The sequence below is a fragment of the Conger conger genome, chromosome 16, assembly GCF_963514075.1.
Source record: "Conger conger chromosome 16, fConCon1.1, whole genome shotgun sequence".
Taxonomy (NCBI): Eukaryota; Metazoa; Chordata; class Actinopteri; order Anguilliformes; family Congridae; genus Conger; species Conger conger.
In genome coordinates this window covers 4,709,886-4,732,858 of record NC_083775.1, presented here as the reverse complement: position 1 = coordinate 4,732,858, position 22,973 = coordinate 4,709,886, and the positions used below count along the sequence as shown (strand labels likewise).

General features: G+C 48.7%; 1 protein-coding gene across 1 annotated transcript; it reads left to right on the top strand.

Moving 5' to 3' along the window:
- The first annotated feature begins 9,220 nt into the window (after nt 1-9,220).
- On the top strand, nt 9,221-21,480 carry nfil3-2 (nuclear factor, interleukin 3 regulated, member 2). The gene is made up of 2 exons (XM_061225147.1): nt 9,221-9,507; nt 16,713-21,480. The coding sequence occupies exon 2, from the start codon at nt 17,252-17,254 to the stop codon at nt 18,953-18,955; it is 1,704 nt and encodes a 567-aa protein (XP_061081131.1). The 5' UTR covers nt 9,221-9,507; nt 16,713-17,251; the 3' UTR covers nt 18,956-21,480.
- Nucleotides 21,481-22,973: the final 1,493 nt, after the last annotated feature.

Here is a 22,973-nt window from a genome sequence, read left to right as displayed (position 1 = left end):
AACATCTAAACATCTCCAAGGCCAGCTGAACCACGGAAACATCTAAACATCTCCAAGGCCAGCTGAACCAGGGAAACATCTCCAAGACCAGCTGAACCATGGAAACATCTAAACATCTCCAAGGCCAGCTGAACCACGGAAACATCTAAACATCTCCAAGGCCAGCTGAACCAGGGAAACATCTAAACATCTCCAAGGCCAGCTGAACCACGGAAACATCTAAACATCTCCAAGGCCAGCTGAACCACGGAAACATCTCCAAGACCAGCTGAACCACGGAAACATCTCCAAGACCAGCAGAACCAGGGAAACATCTCCAAGACCAGCTGAACCATGGAAACATCTAAACATCTCCAAGGCCAGCTGAACCACGGAAACATCTAAACATCTCCAAGGCCAGCTGAACCAGGGAAACATCTAAACATCTCCAAGGCCAGCTGAACCACGGAAACATCTCCAAGACCAGCTGAACCACGGAAACATCTCCAAGACCAGCTGAACCACGGAAACATCTCCAAGACCAGCTGAACCACGGAAACATCTCCAAGACCAGCTGAACCACGGAAACATCTCCAAGGCCAGCTGAACCACAAAAACATCTCCAAGACCAGCTGAACCACGGAAACATCTCCAAGACCAGCTGAACCACGGAAACATCTAAACATCTCCAAGGCCAGCTGAACCACGGAAACATCTAAACATCTCCAAGGCCAGCTGAACCAGGGAAACATCTCCAAGACCAGCTGAACCATGGAAACATCTAAACATCTCCAAGGCCAGCTGAACCACGGAAACATCTAAACATCTCTAAGGCCAGCTGAACCAGGGAAACATCTCCAAGACCAGCTGAACCACGGAAACATCTAAACATCTCCAAGGCCAGCTGAACCACGGAAACATCTAAACATCTCCAAGGCCAGCTGAACCACGGAAACATCTCCAAGACCAGCTGAACCAGGGAAACATCTCCAAGACCAGCTGAACCATGGAAACATCTAAACATCTCCAAGGCCAGCTGAACCACGGAAACATCTAAACATCTCCAAGGCCAGCTGAACCACGGAAACATCTCAACATCTCCAAGGCCAGCTGAACCACGGAAACATCTCCAAGACCAGCTGAACCACGGAAACATCTCCAAGACCAGCTGAACCACGGAAACATCTCCAAGACCAGCTGAACCACGGAAACATCTAAATATCTCCAAGTCCAGCTGAACCACGGAAACATCTAAACATCTCCAAGGCCAGCTGAACCAGGGAAACATCTAAACATCTCCAAGACCAGCTGAACCACGGAAACATCTAAACATCTCCAAGACCAGCTGAACCACGGAAACATCTAAACATCTCCAAGACCAGCTGAACCACGGAAACATCTAAACATCTCCAAGACCAGCTGCACCACGGAAACATCTAAACATCTCCAAGGCCAGCTGAACCAGGGAAACATCTAAACATCTCCAAGGCCAGCTGAACCAGGGAAACATCTAAATATCTCCAAGGCCAGCTGAACCAGGGAAACATCTAAACATCTCCAAGGCCAGCTGAACCACGGAAACATCTAAACATCTCCAAGGCCAGCTGAACCAGGGAAACATCTAAACATCTCCAAGGCCAGCTGAACCACGGAAACATCTAAACATCTCCAAGGCCAGCTGAACCAGGGAAACATCTAAACATCTCCAAGGCCAGCTGAACCACGGAAACATCTAAACATCTCCAAGGCCAGCTGAACCACGGAAACATCTCCAAGACCAGCTGAACCACGGAAACATCTAAACATCTCCAAGGCCAGCTGAACCACGGAAACATCTCCAAGACCAGCTGAACCACGGAAACATCTAAACATCTCCAAGGCCAGCTGAACCAGGGAAACATCTCCAAGACCAGCTGAACCATGGAAACATCTAAACATCTCCAAGACCAGCTGAATCAGGAAAACACCTCCAAGGCCAGCTGAACCAGGGAAACATCTCCAAGACCAGCTGAATCAGGGAAACACCTCCAAGACCAGCTGAATCAGGGAAACACCTCCAAGACCAGCTGAATCAGGGAAACACCTCCAAGACCAGCTGAACCAGGGAAACATCTCCAGCCAGAGTCTGACCCTGTCTGCACCTCCACCCAGGGTCTGAACCAGGGAATCATCTCCAAGACCAGCTGAAGACCACCCAGGGTCTGAACCAGGGAAACATCTCCACCCAGGGTCTGAACCTGTCCGCACCTCCTCGGAATGAGAGGTGTACAGACAATCAACCTGTGGATCCACCTCTCCCCCCGTCTGCCATGTCTGTAATTAACCAACACTTCACTGTCATGAACTGACACGTAATTTCAGTTTCCCCGTTTCATCGATTTCTCGATTCCTCGGTCCTCCAGTCCTTTCCTTGCGTTCTCGGGTGGAGCCAAGGAGCTAGGACGGGATGTGAGGAAAGGATGTGAGGAGGTGAACGTTGGGATGCCCGTGTTCTCCGTCAAACCCAAGAACTCCCTACAACCTGAACACGGAGCACTGACTACGCCAGGAGTGCCCTTTCATTGGTTCCTTTACCTCGAGCTTACGCTCTCCTCACGAACTTGCCATTCCACTCCCTTCCTCCAGTGACTTATGTACAGTCCTCTGTCGGAAAACTACCTCTCACTGGGCGCCATGTTCATACCTATATCAGTACTGTAACTCTGTGTTCAGTGTAGGGCAGCCTGTAGCCCAGTGGCTAAGGTGCTTGACTGGGGCCTGGAAGGTTGGTGTTTCAAGCCCCGGTGTAGCCATGATAAGATCCACACAGCTGATGGGTCCTTGAGTAAGGCCCTTAACCCCACATTCCTCCAGGGGGGGGGATTGGCCCCTGCTTAGTCTAATCAACTGTAAGGCGCTTTGGATAAAGGCATCAGTTAAATAACTGAAACGTAATACCCCCGCCCTCCGAGGTCTCACAGGAAGTTTGGCAAGGGAAAAAGCACACTGTTTAAGTTTAAGTAACAAAGATACCGATTGAGATACCAAAGGTACCTCAACAGAACTGTCTTTCTGGTACAGTATATCATGGTGGGAACCATTATATGCAAGAAAGAAAGAGAGTGAGTTGGGCAACTTGAAACTGATAGTTGCAAATGTGTGGTTATCTAATATTTAGGCAAAAACAGCTTGCTGTAATGTAGTTTGCATTATGTTATTTGAAACTATGAGTCAAAACATCATATATCATAATCCATCAACACAGCGAACAGTGCCAGTAGCACATTCACACCATCTCGGAAAAGCTTGGTCCAAAAATACACGATCACTTTTCACAAGTGACAGAAAACGGAGAGAGACACAGCTGAAATGCAGTTTGCAAAAACATTACCGAATGCCTAAAACCTTCAATCAAGACCAGGCCTGTGTGTCCCACTGACCCACATATCACATTATTTACACTGCAAATTCACCGGAACTTTAACCGGGAAAAAATGTGACTTCAAGACGTCGTGTGTAAGATTATCGACTGAAAAATACTTGTATGAATGAGTAATATTTAGACTCAGGCTGTGTTCCACGAACACACTCTCAGACAGAAATAAAACAATAAAACAACCTTTACAGAGTCCAATTTCTGTGTCTGTGCACGGCACACGCCACGGCGAGGAGGAAGTACGCTCGACGGCCGGGGCGGCACTGAAACACAGAGGAGAGCGATTTATAAGGACAGGAAACACTACTGACAGAAAGCGTTGAAATGAGCCTTTATTGGACAAAACAAAGCTCTTTTTCTGGGTTTGACTCAAAGCAATAAAAATAACGCTCTCAGGAAAGGGGCTTCCATTTTGATGTGACACAATGACGGGTGGCCTGTGGCGTAGTGGTTAAGGTACATGACTGGGACACACAAGGTCGGTGGTGCTAATCCCGGTGTAGCCACAATAAGATCCGCCCAGCCGTTGGGCCCTTGAGCAAGGCCCTTAACCCTGCATTGCTCCAGGGGAGGACTGTCTCCTGCTTAGTCTAATCAACTGTATGTTGCTCTGGATAAGAATGTCTACCAAATGCCAATAATGTAATGACTGAAAAACAGGATCAGGTCATGTGAATGCTATGACTGCACCTGAGTTCAAATGCTATTTGCTTTGGATTCAAATACTTTTCCGTGCTCTTTTGATCTTGCCTGGTGCATTCGAGCCTGCAAGGAGGAGCAGGCCTTTACACGTTTACAGGTCTGGCTGTGACTGTAATTCTCTTACGGTACAGTTTTCTTTCTAAAAAGAGAACGTTTGTTAATGATTTTTTTTATAACATTGACACAGCATTCCAGTGACACTGTCAGAACGCTGCGTGTTGGCTGGGTCACCGCACCTCCTGAGGCTAACCTGTGAGAAAAACAATGATCACTGTAAGATGTCCGCACGTCAAAGAGCCGGCTGGCTGTCCGTAAGCGGGAGTCCTACTGCGACATCTCTAGGGCCTGGGGGTGGGGGTAACAGTCAATGGGCCATTGAATACCTCACCCCCCCCCCCCCCCACACTCCCCACATGAATCACTTAGAAATGCAGCTTATGCAGGATACAGGTTATTTTAAGAGAGAGAGAGAGAGTAAGAGGGAGACAGAGAGCGAGAGAAAGGGAAGGAGAGAGAGAGAGTGTTATTGATTTTACATTTAAGGCAAGCTGAATTCTCCTCCTGCACCCTTCAACATGATCCATCTTTATACAGTGCGTGAGGGAGGGGGGGGAGAGAGAGGGAGAGAGAGAGAGAGGGGGAGAGAGAGAGAGGGGGGGAGAGAGAGTGAGGGGGAGAGAGGGAGAGAGAGGGGGAGAGAGAGAGGGGAGAGAGAGGGAGAGTGAGAGAGAGGGGAGAGAGAGGGAGAGAGAGAGGGGGGAGAGAGAGGGAGAGTGAGAGAGAGGGGAGAGAGAGGGAGAGAGAGAGAGAGGGGGAGAAAGGGAGGGGGGAGAGAGAGAGGGGGAGAGAGAGAGAGGGGGAGAGAGAGGGAGACAGAGGGGGAGAGAGTGAGGGGGGAGAGAGGGGGAGAGAGAGAGAGTGAGAGAAAGAGGGAGAGCGAGAGAGGGGGAGAGAGAGAGGGAGGGAGAGAGAGAGTGAGAGAAAGAGGGAGAGCGAGAGAGGGTGAGAGAGAGAGGCAGAGAGAGAGACAAAACATACACAGAAACAGAATCTGGGAACAAAATTTTATATATATATATATATTTATATTTATATATATATAGCACTTTTTTTTTCTGTTCCTTTGGTGCATTGCAGAATTTAATTTGAATAGTTTGGCTGAACACTCTGCTCAAGTGTTCCCCTTTATCTCACAGACTGGCAATGATTCAGAATGTGATATAAACCAGCGCCTACAGGAAATCAAACCCAACACTGATCTACCAGATTTTCACTCATTAAAATCAACGAACCATTTGGGAACACACACAATATAAATGTTTGTGATCTAGACATCAAATTTGATCTGACCCCCTGGAGAATTGTATAAACAAGCGCGCCGAAATATAGTTGGCTTGAGTTGTTACAGATTTTAACCACCAGAGGGAAGCCAAGCATAATAATTAGGCTATTAAGCTGCGCCAACATTGTTTTGTCCAAAACGTTGACACGGGCGGGTTTCTTTTTTGTGTACAATTTGTAGTACAATACTTCAACAATAGACCGTCTTGGTTGTTTGTTTCAAAACATTTAAATTCACGCTGACTTCCACGTATAACAATGCATGGCGAAATGCAATCGGCGCATTGTCCCCCGAGTTAAATAGCTTAACAGGTTTAGCCTGTAAGTGAACAGACGCTGGTAGTCGTTTTATAACATACATCCCCTGACCTGCGTTCTGCCTTCAAGGGCGATACATTGGTTAAATAAAATATATTCATCAAAGCTGTGGGAGGGGGTTTACGCAGGACAATACGAGGCTGGAAACGCGTGTCTCTGGATGCGCGCTTCGGGACACCGCATGTCTGCAGGTACTTGCGTCCGTGCAGACGCGTGTGTCGTAACGGCGTCGTTTCGCAGGACGGGGAAGGCGGTCCTAGCTACGTCCCGCCTGAGAGATATTTTTGGGGGGGAGGAAATTGGGCGCTCTGATTCAAAAGAACCATTTACTACCGTTTGCAGTCTCAACCCCCACCCTGTTCTGCTCCCCCCCCCCCTTTTTTTTTTGATGGAAAGCAAGCCTGTTGCCAGGCAGGCAGTGCGACAGTTGCCATGGGAACCCTCGCAGACCAAGCTTGGCGGGGAGAGGTTGGGAGGGTTCAGGGTAGAGGAGTGGGGGAGGAGGAAGGAGGGGGGTTCAAGTTCAAGGCCAACGTCTGCAGTGGGTTTTCTTTTTTTTTTTTTTGCCTCACTGAACCAGGGAACAAAGGAGAAGGGAGAGAGGGAGGGAGAGAGAGAGGGAAAGAGGGAAGCAGGGAAGGGAAGATAAGCGAGGGGCCAGGATCGACCCTCTCGTTACGATTTTGGACGCGCGTTTCCACACAAAGACAGAGACTCTGGGGCACCACGTGCAACGACAACACCCCTTCGGTGTCCCAAATTCAGATTTCACGTCAACATATTTCTGCACATCCCCTGCTTGTGGCTTGTAGTCTTTGCTACATGGTTATTTTAAAGTGAGAATTGGTGGGGAAAAAACACATCTAAAAAAGCATCCCACATCAGCGCTCTGCGCTGCCTTTGTCAACAGATGAAGTCATTGTGTATGAATCAGCAGCACTCTGTAATGTCATGCTGACCCCACACCATCGGAAAACACTGCAGACACACACACACACACACACGCAAAGGCACACACACACACACCTCCATTCACACACACACACACACACATTCTCTCTCTCTCACACACACACACACACACACCTCCACTTGCCAATCTCAAAGGACAGGAAGGGGATTAGTGTGTGTTGGAGGAAGGCCTGTGTGTGTTGGGGTGTGTGTGAGAGGGTGTGTGTGTGTGTGTGTGTTTGTGTGTGTGCGAGTGGCTGGTAAAACAGAAGGCCACAAACAGCTCACAAATGCAGTAACATACACAAAAAGCTACACACATACGGATTTTTTAAAATGCATTATTTACGGTACACACACCCTTCTGTGGTGTAAACCGCAGTTTGACTTAATGAGCACGCTCCCGTGTGAAAACACATTGCGCACGGACCACACTGCAATGTTACGAAACCCCAAACGGAATGAAGACCGGGGCGCATAATCCCAAACCGTGTGACAGACGTTTTCAAAACCGGGGGCAGCAGGGTAGAGCAGTGGGTCAGGGGGGGGTAGAGGCTTCCGGAGGGTTCCGAACGCAACACTTTCCCCCCCGCACATTCCCATTTGTAATTCCGCCATTTTCATCCATTGTCGACAAGCTGCATCCATTATCAAACGGCCACTATCCTGTACAGAAACCGTGCAGCCTGTCCAATTTTAAGGCTCAAATTCTCATTAGTGGCCTGCAGGTAGCTTACACCGACACGGGGTACAGTCATGTACACATTAGCCACGGGGCGACAGGCTGCCTCTGCGTTAAGTAAAGAAGCCTGACAAGGAGCAGGTGATCATAGGAATACTCAGGGCAGGGGGTGCAGCTGGGCGGCTCATCCCGCTAACGCGCCGGGTTTCACGGCATCGACGGACCCAGCGGTCACGGGCGTGGGATCCGGACCGTGCCACGGCCCCACGGGGGGTAGCGCCATTGGCTCACACAGAGACGAGCGTGTTGCCATTGGCTGATTTTCATTGTTCATTCCAGCGGCTGCAGGTTCACCCGATAAAGACACACGCACGGAAAAGGTCTTCCTCTGACTCATCCCTGTACGAGCGTGACTGGCTGAACTGCAGTGAGAGGAGTTTATTCCACCTCCATTCCACCTTTACTTTACACCGCACCAGCCAGCGGGGGGATGGGCTCCCCTCCATAGCCGCGTTCCTCCGGAGATTTCTTCCCATCAGGGAGTTTTTTTTTCTGCCCTCCTCCCCCCACTGGCGTCTTTTTGTTTGTTGTGTTTTTTTCTCTCGCTTTTTTTTTTTTTTTTACCTCAGACACTTGCTATGTTTGGGGGGTCTAGGTTCAGACTTGGTCTTTACCCATTTTTTGTCCGTCTCTTGCGCCGTAAAGTATCTCCGTAACGGTTTTCCGTAAAAAGCGCTATAAATAAAAATGGGTAAGTGGTGCACGCTTCCGAGGACGAGCAAGCGCTCGTCTGCGGTCTCCTCAATCAATAGTGGAGGCAGCGGTAACCAGTGCTGACGCGCGCACGATTGGGCATTCTATATTGGGGAGAATGTAAGGGGAAAGCATTTAATAAATAAATAAAGACAAAATAAAATAAAAAACAGCATGTGGATGGTTACCTTAATTAACATGTGCCTGAGCAGAAGGTAAACATGCATGTTAAAGCCTTAAGCAGATACAGGCCCGACATTTTCCACATTAACTTAAAATGGGGCCCATAAAACGGGCATTAAGTGTCCTTCTCCCAAATAAACTCTACATATGCATTTTTGTTTTACAAGCACAATGTATAAGTGCAAGGGATGAGTTAATATCGGTGGTGAGGGGGTTGAATACCAGGTTAAAAAATTGTGAATGGAAAATTATAAAATTATAATTATTATAATTATAAAAATGTAGGTAGCCCGCAGAAACCTGTGCATGTGTCTGTGTTGCAGGCCTACACATGATTGGAAACTGGAAATTTCTCTCACAATATTGCCAATTCACTTCGCAACACACCACTTATTTTAATAAAAAGGCATTGTGGTGTAAATTAAATTAAACGTTTGAAAATGATAACTGATAAATTAGGCAATTTGCATTCATAAGAAAGAACATTGCTACAATCTAAAATATTTTAACTTAATTCGCATTAGTTTCGTGAGAACAATGCTCGCGCGCCGCGCGCCGCGACCATCGCACACAATTTCCCTCGGCACAAAAGCTGTGCCGTGAAAGAGCTTTTTATATCGCCTGCTGGGGGCTCGTTTCTAAAAATGTCTCCTCCTCAGTTTTATATTTTGTCGGGCCTCTGGATCTTTCTCGCTCGCGCTGGCTCCCCGTCTCATTCCCTGTTTAGTAACCTCATTACGCGTATCTTTGCCCTACATCTGGCGACGTGCCGAGTCCCTCCCTAACCTCTTTCTCCTCGTAGCTCGATTCAACTGGATACGGTCGAACCCAGGAAGGAGGGGGGGGGGAGGGAGCGGGTAAGAGAGAGCGAGAGAAACAAAACGTGACTAGGCAGCCAAAGCGTCCTGTTATGCAACTACTGACCTACTAACATACATTTTGAGACAGAGAGCGAGAGGGAGAGAGAGGGAGGGAAAACTGGAGCAAGTTATCAACATAGCACGAGGGATTCAAAGTAAAACAGGAGACGGGGGATCCATGGACACATTGAGACGCTAAGCACTGAACGAGGAACAGCACGACGGAGCGCTACGTTTCGATGCAAACTCGGGACACAAATACGTACGGTAAAGAACGAAGATAAAGCAGAGGAACACTGGATCTTTAACGTCACGACACCAAGGTGAGTTTTGTGGTGTACTCTGCAGCGGTTCGCACGTAGCCTATTGCACATCCAAGCGAAATGGATATTTGTGTTGTTTTACGGGGAATGCGTAAAGCAGCGCAAACATGTTATTTTCCTTCACTGGATGATATATTGTAGTTCTGTATTCATCACAGCAGTCAGTATTTGCTGGTAGTTGTCCAAGTATCCAGCATGCATGTTTTGGCAACGTTTATTGTAGCATTTTATTCTAAATAACATACAGGTGAAAATAGCAACTCTAAATAACAATTTTCGGTGAGTCAATTTTCTTGCGTGATGGTCATTGTGGTGCGGGCAGGGTGGTGGAAAATGCAGGAATTTCAACACATTTTCTCAATGTCAAGTCGAGGCATTTTTTTTCCTTCATGTTTGAGTGCCGGATTTTTTTTTTTGGGGGGTGATCGCTACGTTCATAGAGACCAATGCTTGAGAGAGGAGGATGGAATTCCGTTGGAACAACTGCGTGGGGGTAGATTCAGTGCACGACGGGAGGTGGACAGTGTCGTGAAATGCCCATATTTAGATTCTTTCGATTTGGAGCGATGAGTAATTAACGTTACGGACTAGGTTTAACGTATGAATAGAAACGCTATTAATTTTTTCTAACGTTTTTAAATAGTTCTAGCTTTTGGATTGTTTTCATATTGTCCATTTATCATTGATATTTGATATAGGTTACATAATAAAGTATGTAATGTTGTAGCCTACATAAGCAGCATGTAGCGTATGCTACCTTTCAATTTGATATGTAGGCTATACAATTGGCAAAGCCATGAAGTAGCAGGAGCCCACGTTACTAAAACATCGGTCATCCGATCACAGTCATATGCACCATCCTATGGGGTAAAATGAGCAGTTATTCCTGTTCGTAATGACGCGTTTTTTTTCTTCTTCTTTCTTAATCGGGTTATGAGTCCACGCGGGCGACTGGAAAAATTCCATGCCGGGACTGGGAACACACTTCTCGCGGTCACGTGTAGCCGTTCTCTGCGGAGGTTAACGCGGGTAGTTATGTAGCGAACTCAACCCCGTTAACCCTTTCCTGGCCGTAGTTAGGGCGCATTGCTGCACGGAATGCGTGCGCTCTGTTGTTCACGAGGAATAGCTAGATCTCCGTTTGTGCTGCCTCGTTGACAGACGCGGACTGCGAAACGGAAACATTCCCCGGCTCTGGGCTGCGGCGTGTTGTGCGTTTAAATAAGGGAATGTTTCTCGTTTGCAACGAGGATGATAAATGGACAGAATTATACATTAGCTCGTATTGAACCAAGTCAGGGGAGTGGAGTCGGTAAAGGCGATCCCATCTCTAGGTAGCCTACAGGTTATTGCCATGTTTGTATTTTATTTCATTGTTTTTTCACAATGTAATGAAACGTAATATTGTTCGATATTCCACTAAATTACTAAACTAAATTATTGGCGAAAAAGTCACCACGTACATTTATATGCACACTCCAAAGGAAGCTAAATCACTCTCATATGTGTATAAATAGAAACATCAAAACGAAACATCTGACTGCTGACAAAGAAAATTGCATTCATTTTAATTAAGATTGAAAGAAAAAATTGATTACAAATAAATTACTGATATATATCGTAGCCTGTGTCGTAATTTTTGTTATCTTGCCCACGGCTAACACCAGTCTAGCCTAACTCCTCGCGCCGACGGTCTTTGTTAGGAAACATACGCGCTTGTTAATGAATGTATCGCACGTCTTCCCGAAGCAGTGCTTGTGTAACGAAGTGCAAGGTTACGCATTAAAATTACATAATGTAACATTTGTTGTCGAGTGGTATCGCAGACGGTTACGCCGAGAGCACAATTCTGCAGACACCACAACCCACGTTTGTAAAGCAGCATCGATTGAAAACACAAGAGTCGTGCTTAAATCTGCGTTGATCAATAGTGAAATCACAGAGGACTCTCGTTCTCCAGTCAGTCTACCTTGCCACGGGGCGTCATGTTTAACCTTCAAGATAAAAACACGTCTACTAACATTGTCCTGTTGTTCCAGAACCCATGTGCGTAAGCCTTTGTGCGCGCGGTGTTGGGGCTGCGCGCGCACAGAATGGGAATATGAAAGGGTGAATGCCAGGAGTCCACGCAGACGCACAGATTTGTCCTCAAGCACCCGGGAACCATAGTCTGGCAATGACCTAGACTAGCCTTTATGCTCGCTTTCCACGTTTGAGAATAGTACAGCCGCACAAGCAGATCTGTAGCCTTTTTTGGAAGGGGCCGCGAGGGAGGGCTCCGTTTTCTCGGAACGCTCTGTAATTAACTGACTGGCAAACAGGGCCAAAAAGAACACGAGGCCAGCGCACACAAACGCTGCACAATCCATATGCTCATATTCATCAGGCGAGTGCGAATATTTTAAGAGCAGGTGGTATATGGGGGGGTTCACAAATACATTTTGTGGGTTACATAATAAATAAAATAATTAAATGATCCGAGTTAAGAAGATATGATGCAACACGCAGAAACCCGACGTCTGTAGGGCGCCTAGCGCCTGAGCGGCTTGTTCGCTGGCACTTACCCCAGTTCGCAACGGCAGCTGCGTAATGCAGGTCATGTTACTGGGGAAGGGTGCGGATGGCCGCGCGCTGCGACGCGCTGACCTGCTGACAGGGGGACGATTTTTCCTCACCAGTTAATGCTACGCCAAATAGAGTTAAATAAAGAATTCATCTCGGTCGGTCGGTGTCATGGTTTTATACATTTTTTTCTTGTATTTAGAAAACAGACACTGGCATTCTCAGACCGGTCTGTTCCCATTTCTTTCTTCTTCAGCCTGCATCATTGGTAACCATCGATTTGTAACTATTTAAAAAGTGTAAATGTGTGGATGATGATTGCTTCTGGACACACGTAGCACTGTGCATGCCATGCACGGGTAAGCAAATGGTTTAACGTGTTGAAAATAATATTTACATCCACAGTGACCTAAACAAATAGGTATTCAGCGGACGCAGTAATCGGGAAATTCAGTAAACAGGTTCCGCGTGCCAGACACGTACATGATTGAACCACAGTTCAATCTGCGGGTTGGCTCGGCATATGTTTTCACCTTTTAATAATATTTTCGTTCCTCTTCCGGATTCTCAGCTTATACGTTCCACCGGCGTTGTTATCATATGAACAGCTAATAAAAATACCAGTTGGTTGATTGTGTTATGTTGTGGCAAGGAGTGGGTGGAGTTGGTTCAGGGCCAGTGACTGGGGGCACATGTGACCAGGTAGACACATGTTGGATTCGGTCGCGTTTTTCTTTTCTTTCTTTTTTTCTTCTTCTTCAGAGATGTGACTCTTTATGGAACACGGAAAGGGAGGGCGGTATAGGTTTGGAACTTAGCCCAACTGTCCAAGACAGCCTTTCCTCCTCTCCCCAGGGAAGATGAACTGCAGTGAGGAAATTTGGGAGGCGTTTGTTCACTCTGTAAGAAGGCCACCACTTACCCCAGTTTGTGCCAGGGATCCAGGTTAATTGGTACACAGCTGTTTTTTTAATGGTGCACAGCTGTTTTGTCTTTAAAAAAAAAAAAAAAAACCTTCTCTGGACCTGCTTTGTTCAACTTCGACCTTAGCAGCACTCGCAACACCAGAGCCAAGTTAAAGCTCGCCAGTAAAGGAATTTTGGCTGTGCCTCCAGCTTTGTGAGATCTATAAAACCTGAAAACAGTCTGTGTTAGCAGATGCTCATATTCCAACACATTTTTTCGGAGGCCCTCACCCCCATGTAACCCCTATACACACGTTCAAGACTTTCCCCCACTCAATAACATATTCTAAAATCTCCATCTGCCACTGACCTCCATATTTTGAAGGTTGGAGGTGCCACCTATGCAATTCTAATCAACAGAAGCTAACTTTGGGGGAGGCAGAACAAGCAAAACATTGCATGGTGATATTATTTAACAAAACACAAGAGAAAAATGTGTATATAGAAGTATTTGTTTAGTATTCAGAGCCCAGTGCTAAAATGTTGAAGACAGTTCTGCAATGCATAAGATCTGGAGAATCAGGAGAGACTCTTGAGACTGTGAAAAACTGACAGAAAAACTGAAAACACTGCTGAGCATATCTGAATGATTCATTCAGAGAACTTGCTAAATATCACCAGGGAAGCACAGCTAGGCAGACGTCCCTCATGGAATACCAAAAGAACAGAAAATGTTAGAATCTGACATTTAAAATAAAAGCCACTTAAATTAAAAGAGCACAAATTAAGGACGCACGACCTCAAATATTTGATTTACCACTGTGGTTGTTGGCGACTATATGGTGCTAAGATGTTCGTTTTTGAGGAGCAAAAAATCTTCCGCATAATTTGCGAGCCTCGGCGATATAAACCGAATGCGGCGCTCGAGCGTGAAAAACGGTCACGTCTTGCGCGGAGCACGGCCGCAAGGACAGATGCGCCGGTGACGCACTTAGTGACGTCCGTGGTTCTTTTTCCGTCGTATTTAGCCTACTCAATGTTGCTATTGGATATTTGTTGTCAAGCTTCAACAATGGGGTTGTCATGGAGGGCTGGCTGTTGAGGGATTAACGTTAGATACGATTTACCGCATTGCATAACGTTTTTATATTACGGGTAGGGAAAAGGGGCGCGGTGTCGCAGTTATGGTTTAAAAATATAAAATATACAAAAGCAAACACACTTAAAACACGAAATCTTCTCCCTAGATGGGCAAGATCCTCGAAGTACTCCCGTCTCTCTTTCCCTGTGTGTCCCTATTTTTAGACCGCACTATAATTCACTGACCCATTTTCCATGGTGTGGCGTGGAGGCTGTGTTTATGGTGTAGCCCCGGTTTCTAGGTCAGTGGGACAGGCAGCTAGAAAACCTCTTTTTCGGTCGCTGTCTGTGTCTCTCGCCGTCTCTCTCTCTCTCTTCCGTATGGAATTTGAGAGGCTCTTGGCTTTGATCCTGCCTTTCTGCCGTTTAGCTGAGCGTGCAATGACCCGTTTCTCTCCGGTTGGAATGTTGATGGTTTTTTGAAAGGGTTCCATTCTCAACCGCCATCATCGTCATCAGCTCCTATAAATTGAGACATGCAGAAATAAACTAGTTGGAGGACGGGCAGTCTTGTACTTAAACTACAGCAGTACAAAAACACATAGCAATGTGTGGTTACGTAACGGACTCATGCGATTCCTGGGGGATAATATATCTCAGGAAAAACCTTTTCAGATTACTGCATTTCACTATGTCAGCGTCTTACTCCACACATCTTGCGAGACCTTCATTGAAGTAGCATATCTATTACTGTTTTTAAGCTATGGTACATAAATCATGGTATGTATCAATATAATAAACTGTCACTGGTAGCGTCTTTGATTACTACCGCTCCGAGTTTTTATTGTGCGGTCTCGGGAGGAATTTGTAATTGAAAGGGTAAAGGACTCCTCTTATAACCCCCAGAATGTTCTGAGGTGACACGGTGTCCTGTCTTCTCAAGTAGTGAGGCAGGGCGGGCGTTCCTTACGCACTGAGAGGAGCGGTGTGGAAAGCACAACCCCCCCCCCCAAACCGGCCACAGAGCGCATGATGTTGACCGATGTCGGGGCTCTGTTTCTCGGGAAAAGGATTCGATTACGATCCAAAAAAACGGCGTGTTATTGCATTACTCTTGGAACTCACACAGCCCGAGCGCCAAACACTAGGACTGCTTGTCCTAATGTCCTGGAGGTAAACTGAAACCAGTTCTGAGCATTCCGTTCAAAAATATTTTCCTGGAAAACAAGACCCCCCCTCAAACCCCCCTCACCGTCTCTCTCCCAGCCTGGGAGGACTGCAGAGGTCTGAGTAAACATTTTCAACACATGTGCCTCGCTGTGAGCTGTGAACAGCGACGAAACAAGCGAAGGGCTTTCGAATCAATTAGACTGACCAAAAACAAAAAAGCCACGGGTAGCTTTAATTTTTCCTCTTAACAATAACGGCAAATTCCAGCATGCTGCTTTTGTTGGTGAATCGAAATTATTTAAGCGTCACGTGGGATGTTATTTCAGGACAGCGAAAAGGGAATTTGAAGAAAACAGTAGGCAGGGGAAGAACATAAGTACGGGAGCTATTCCGTTATACACTAAGACCTTGTCTTAAGTCACAGTAACCGTGTTCTTTTCGCGAGGTTTTACCACGTCGAGCAGCTGGTTCGGGGCAGTTTTGAAATTCCGATCGCCGCCCCACATTCCCGAAAGAGCGCGGGGCTTGTCCCAGACCCGTCCCAACCCCCCCCCCCCCCCCCACCCCGCGGCACACCTGTGCATCGCATCACCCTGGCATCGGCTCTGACAGCTGCGACCGTGCCTCGCAGCGAGGGGGAAAAACATTCGCGCCGCGTTAACGTTTCCAAAGCCCAACGCGACGCCGGCCTCCCAGGCCTCTTTGTGTAAAGATTTCACAACGCCGCGGTATTTCCCTTTCGCAATGTTTTTATTACATTCAAACGGGAATTACAAATGATTTGTGGGTGCGTGAGCCACAACAGCACTTAGAACGTCTGTTTTTTGTTGCCCAATAAGCCCCGCTCCACTCCCAAAAGTCTTGACGGTATGTCTGGAGAATGTGTGTGTTCTCCAGACATATCGTCAGGACTTTTGGGGGCCCTTTGGGGCTGTAAAACCAATTCGTTCTCCACACAGCGAGGGCCATGGGGTCCTGGGCATGCCAGTGCCATGTTTCTCCAGAAGCAGACGTCAAAGATGAAGAAAAAAATCAGTGTATTCACAAAGGTTTTTTTTTTAATTTTTTTTATTTTTTAACAAAAGAAACGGAAAAAATACAAGGGAATATCTTCCCCGGCTTGCCGAGAGTTCGAGACAACTCACATGGTCATTACATCACTAGCAGACGATAACAGTCAGAGGTCAGAGGTCGCAGACAGAGCAGATCGATCACAGGGTAAGAGGTCAGTCGGTGGTTGCTTGGGGTTACAGCCCATTTGGTGGTTGCTAGGGGTAACTGTCAAAGGCAGAAGAAGAAAAAAACCCTCCAGTCAATCATCCAAACTAAAAATATACTTGCTTCAGTACGTCTAAAAATACCCTGAAATGGTAGATTTTTTAAATTTATTTTTGCGTGAACAGGCTTCTCTGCGATGAAGACGGAGGCCGAGTTGAGAAGTGAACTGAAAGGTTAACCGATCCGTTTCTTGCTTCTTTGTTTCCGCAGGCTTTTGTCTCGACGGCAGCTGGAGAGAGGCCGTGCCGCTGGGAACGGGCGCGTCGAGTGTGACCGGGTGACCTACATCCTGTTCAGAGCCGCGAGCGCTAAACCACATCCTGGGCAGCGGAGGATCTCTCAGAAAGATCAGAAAGAAAAACAAACAGGGGGGAGAGAGAGAGAGAATAATTCCCCAACAGTGCCCCTCCGCATTCTCCGGACTTCAGGAATTCCTCTGACCCTCTTTTTCCACCGTGAGAAACGGACCGGCGTGTGGAAAGAGGGAGCAGTCAGGCAGTCGACTCATCTGTCTTTCTACATTTTTCCACGGCTTGCCAGGGACAGATTTCCAAACCTGTTAGTTTGGAGTTTCACCTCTTCCTGATCTTTTTAGCGAAACTTGGGACTTTTTGGTGACTAAAAAAACACCTAAGAAATCCCCACGACACTTACATTTAAAAAAAAAAAATTTGTTTCTGAGGATTCTGGTTTTTTTTTTCCCCGATGGTTGCCGTGGAGACGCGCTCTGAACCAGCCCAACCACGACAATGGAAAGCCTGAGCGATCAATCCCCGACGACGACGACCGGCCCGCCCAAAAGCTCGGAGAGCTTCCCCGCGTTCGGCGAGGCCCCCGCGCCCCAGGACCAGGACGACGGCCCCGCCAAGCGGCCGTCCAAAGCCAAGCCCGGCAGCAGCATGAGCTGCCGCCGCAAGCGCGAGTTCATCTCGGACGAGAAGAAGGACGCCTCCTACTGGGAGAAGCGCCGCAAGAACAACGAGGCGGCCAAGCGCTCGCGGGAGAAGCGCCGCATCAACGACATGGTGCTGGAGAACCGCGTGATGGCGCTGAACGACGAGAACGTGCGGCTGAAGACGGAGCTGCTGCAGCTCAAGCTGCGCTTCGGCCTGATCAGCGCCGCCGCGTACGTGGAGAAGAGCCAGCAGCTCGGCGCCGCGGCGGGGGCGGGCGGGGCCGCGGGGGCCGGCGGCGGCGGCTCGTCCTCCAGCCTGTACTTCTCCAGCGGCTACTCCAGCGGCTCGCAGGTGCTGATGAACTCCGACTCGGAGGGGGAGCAGGGCGAGGGCCGCGGCCCGCTGGCCAAGTACTCGCCGCGCGGCTCCGTGTCCGACATGTCGGACGCCTCGTCCCGCGACAGCCCCGAGCCGCCGGGCTACGAGATCAAGAGCGAGCGGCCGGAGGGGCCGGAGGGCCCCGAGGGGCTGGGGCTGGACATGGAGGTGACCGGGTGCCCCTCGGCGGTCCAGGCCATGTTCGGCGTCCACTGCGCCCTGGGCCACCTGGAGCCCCCGTCCCACCACCGCCACGCCGCCGCCCCGGAGGTGAAGCCGGAGTACCGGCCGCGGGAGAGCGCCCCGGCGGGCGCCGCCCAGCGGAGCGTCATCCTGTACCGCTCGAGTGGCGGGGCCGGCCCCGCCCCGCAGGACCCCGCCCCGCAGGACCCCGCCCCGCGCCGCCCGGCCAGCGCCGAGACCCTGGCGGAGGTCACCAAGCAGCTGGAGCGGAAGACGCTCGACTCGCCGCCCTACGAGCGAGACTACGGCGTGGCCCGGTGCCACGACGACCGCAAGATGGACGCCGGCCCCGCGCCGGCCCTCCTGCACCACAGCTACGAGGAGGGCGTGGCCCGGCCGTACCGCGCCCACCTGGCCTACCTCAGCCCGCAGGACGAGGAGCCCCCCGTGCTCACCTACGAGGGGGGCCCCCGCGTGCCGGACGAGGGGTACTACCGGGACCACTCGACCTCGGGCAAGGACACGTCCTCCAGCGACGGGGACCCCCGGAGCTCCGACAAGGACGCGTCCACCGACGACGAGTCCTCGCCGTCCTCCTCCTCCTCCTGCTCCGAACTGGGCGGCTACCGCCAGCGTCTCCCCGGGTGCCTGGCCCCCGCGGCGTCCGCCGGGCCCGCCCTCCTCAGGGAGGCGCCCGCGGAGGTCAAGGGCACGGCGCTGCCCCACAAACTCCGGCTCAAGCACCGGGCGCTGAGCGTGGGGGGCGGCGACGCCTCATCCCCGCCGGCCGCCCTGTCCCCCGTGGCCCCCGCCCTGCCCCAGCACCCCTACCTGGCCCTCACCCACGTGGGCCAGCACGTCGGCGGGGGCGCCTACAAGGACCCGGAGGAGGAGGAGGAGGAGGAGGACGGCCGCTCCCCCGTGGGGTTCTGCCGAGTGGGAGAGGACGGTCGCAAGGACTACGGCCGGAACGGCCGGAACAAGAGGAGAGACTGAGAGAGAGGGAGAGAGGGAGGGAGAGAGAGAGGGAGAGAGGGAGAGAGACACTCGACTGACTTTTTGTGAGGCTGGAGGGATGCAATCTGTCCAATAGATCAGTCTGATTGTAGACGCTCCCCCCCCCCCACTATCCTGTGTCTCTCTAGATATCCTGTGGCCCCAGGGTCAGACCACCATGATTATTATACCTCTACACCCCCCCACCCCGCCCCCAGATCCCAGAAACAGGACGTAACGAATCCTCCGGATTCCTGGGTGCACTGTCTTACACAACGTTGTACAGAGAATGTAATGTTTTTGCTGCCTCCTCTTGAGAGCTACAGGACAGATTGTGGTCGAGGGCACGCCGACGAGGGGGTGAACAGAACCCTCCCCCCGTCAGTCTCTTTTCTACCGCTTTTTTTTCTTTATTTTGTAAAATATGATGTCAGATGTAAAACAGGACGAACGTGAGGTTTGAGCAGCGTTACGGCTGGTGACTTTACAAAAAAAAAAAAAAAAAAAAGTCTGTTACTGAATGGCACACTTCTCTTTCCCGTGAGGTGTGAACTCCAAAGTACTGCAGATAAGGTGCATGGCCCTTCTTGACCCGGACTGATAGGGTGGCCTGCAGACACACAGCGGACCCCACGGCATTATGGGAACTTTTCACTTGACCAAAGAAAAGACACTCTACTCAAAAGAGTTCCATATCTCTTTCCTCATTTACATCAATCTTCCTTTGCCCTTTATCCTGTTCCACCCTCTATTTTTCAAGCACTTGGTTTGTATATTACTGTGATATATAAATATACATATTATATATAAATATATATTTTATGATGAAAACAAAAAAATTACAAGCAAAAAAAAATTTTCATACAAAAGAAAAGAAAAGAAAAACAGGACAAGAAAAAAAAGCTGAACTGTTAAGGAGAGGAGTGGATAAAGAATGCTTTTCAGGCCTGTCGATGTCAATTACTGTATAGTCCTACCTTGTCTGCTAATGGCACTTAAATTAAGTTCTTTATTCTGAGTTTTAAGTTTATATTTTCATTATGTGTATGTGTTTTTTTGTGTTTTTTTTTTACCTGTATGAACCACAGTTTGTAAAGCGATTAGCTCGCCTTTTTCTTCGTGCCCCGAAACGCTCCAACGCCGACTGTCGCGCGGTCAGAGAGGTATATGTTTGTTTGTGAACGGCACGATGTGATAAACATCACTTCTCACTTTGATCGTGACTGGTACTCCCGCTCATAACAGCCCTTTCTGGTAGTGGGAGAGAGAGAGTACGTAAAGGAATAAATGAGGTAAAAACATCGGCTCTTTCGCAGTGAGGAGAACACATGGCGTTGCTGCGTTACCAGTAATTCTGAGATACTGCCGCTTTCCGTGACGCCAGTCTTGCGCTGCTTCCCGGCTTTAATCCCAGACGGGCTCTTCTGTTACACGTACGCACAGCTGCGGACAAAGACGACACAACACTATGAGTCAACAAGAAATCCCAAAGCATAATGATCAACAACACGACGAGAGGCAAAATGTAAAACTAAATAATTTTGTTTGCCCGTTTTGAAATGTGTTAGGAGCGCAGTTAGGCTTGAGGGGGGTTGCGTTGTAGATAAAGGAACATCACACCAGCAGCGAGATGACGCGGAAGCAACAGCACAGGCCTGTGACAGACGTTTCGGTCAAAACTTTATTCTCCAACCGCCAACAGGACAACAGAAAGAACGAAGTTGGTTTGCGTCCAGTTCCTTAGCGTGAAGTCAGCTCCTCGCTGGAGGGCAGGGATGGCCGGAGGTAACTGACATCACTGCCCTTCAGCGAGGAAAACCAAAAAGGGTTAAAAACCGATCGGACAGGCCAACCCCCCCCCCCCCCCCCCACTTCCAACAGCCCCCAGGCAACACGTGCCGCGACCTTCCAGGTCCGGCAATACACTCCCATTAAATCTTTCCGTTTCGAACGCTAGGCAATGAGCCCAAGCTACGAAGAGTACGGTTTATAAAGTCAATGTAAAATATTTTATGTTTCCGGGGTGCCTACCATTCTTAGCAGTTGTGTATAAACGTAGTTTAAAAGTTATTTTGTTTCTCTCTTGGACAATGTTGTAATGTTTTATTCTATTATTTTATTGCGGCCTCCCTTTAAACAAAAAAAAAAAATGAAACGGGAAACGTTGCTGTTTTCGGTTGCTGTGTCTCCTCGATTGTGATAAACACGTGCGTATTCTCCCGTCCTCGCCTCTATCCTTTGTGTACTCAGCAGTGATGTGCGTTTTCTGTTTTTGCTGACGAGTTTAAGAAGAAAAAAAAAAAAAACAAAAAAAAAAAACTTACAGGGTTAAAGTCTGCTTTGTCTGATGTGAAGGAGCTGGTGGCTTTGATGCTGCCTCCCCCCCCCCCCCCCCCCCACCCCACCCCGTTAAAGATGGGTATGTAAGTAAAGCCACTAATGTTTGTTATGGAAAATGCGTGCATAAAAAAAATGGCAAGAAAAAAAATAAAAATAAAATAAAATGTTGAATTTTTCAAAAATTATTCCAGATGTGTGTGTGCTCTTTTTCACTTTGTTGCTCAAATGTATTTGTAGTAGGGCAGCCTGTAGCCTAGTGGCTAAGGTACATGACTGGGACAGCCTGTAGTCTAATGGCTAAGGTACATGACTGGGGCAGCCTGTAGCCTAGTGGCTAAGGTACATGACTGGGGCAGCCTGTAGCCTAGTGACTAAGGTACATGACTGGGGCAGCCTGTAGCCTAGTGGCTAAGGTACATGACTGGGGCAGCCTGTAGCCTAGTGGCTAAGGTACATGACTGGGGCAGCCTGTAGCCTAGTGGCTAAGGTACATGACTGGGGCAGCCTGTAGCCTAGTGGCTAAGGTACATGACTGGGGCAGCCTGTAGCCTAGTGGCTAAGGTACATGACTGGGGCAGCCTGTAGCCTAGTGGCTAAGGTACATGACTGGGGCAGCCTGTAGTCTAGTGGCTAAGGTACATGACTGGGGCAGCCTGTAGCCTAGTGGCTAAGGTACATGACTGGGGCAGCCTGTAGCCTAGTGGCTGAGGTACATGACTGGGGCAGCCTGTAGCCTAGTGGCTAAGGTACATGACTGGGGCAGCCTGTAGCCTAGTGGCTAAGGTACATGACTGGGGCAGCCTGTAGCCTAGTGGCTAAGGTACATGACCCAGAAGGTTGGTGGCTCAAGCCCCGGTGTTGCCACGATAAGATCCGCACATCCATCGGTTGGGCCGAAGGTCCAAAGACTGTCCCCTGCTTAGTCTAAAAAACGAAGTCGTCAGCTTACAAGCTATTGTAATAAATCGGAAGGTTTATTTACGATAACACACCGACAGCTTGTCAAAGTGGAGGAGGTGATGCAGCGAAATGTGGGAATCTGTCTGTTTACATGTGAAGGTTCACACACAGGCTGATGCCTCTCCCCGTTGCCATGGCGCTGTGAAATCACGCTGGCAGGATTAGCCCCAGACGGGAGCCAGGCTCTTCCTGCGCCGCGTACGCATCACTTCCTGTTATCTGTCCGTCCACGCTGCCAGACCGCATGCCACCGGGCAGGACTACGGTTTGAATACTGGGGAGAGTTGGACTGCATCGATCCCCAGGAACTGCAGCCATCTACGGCCAGGCCCCTGGAAGAATTATTTTTAATGAGCAGCTGTGAAATTCTTATTTCTGGTGAATTGTAAGAAGAAAATACTGATTACTGATCAAAATAAATATCCAAATCACATCATGAAAAATCCCCATCTTTATTTTATGAAATTATTTTTCTCATCATGCTATATTACTGGGAGCAGGGGGTATGCCATTTGGCCTGTTTTGGAATATAAATGACACATTTGTACATAAACTGGGCAGCGTCTGTGTGGCCATTCAGAGCCCCCTGCAAACGAACTGCTGATATCTCACTCATTACTTTGCATTATTCATACCAAATTAAATTAGGCTGCATTTTCAGGGTAAAATAAAATAATTCATGTTTATGAAGCAAAGGCCCACAGTCAGCAATCCTGCA

Coding starts and splice junctions, on each gene's coding strand:
- nfil3-2 (XM_061225147.1), top strand. CDS start 17,252: ATGGAAAGCCTGAGCGATCAATCCCCGACGACGACGACCGGCCCGCCC.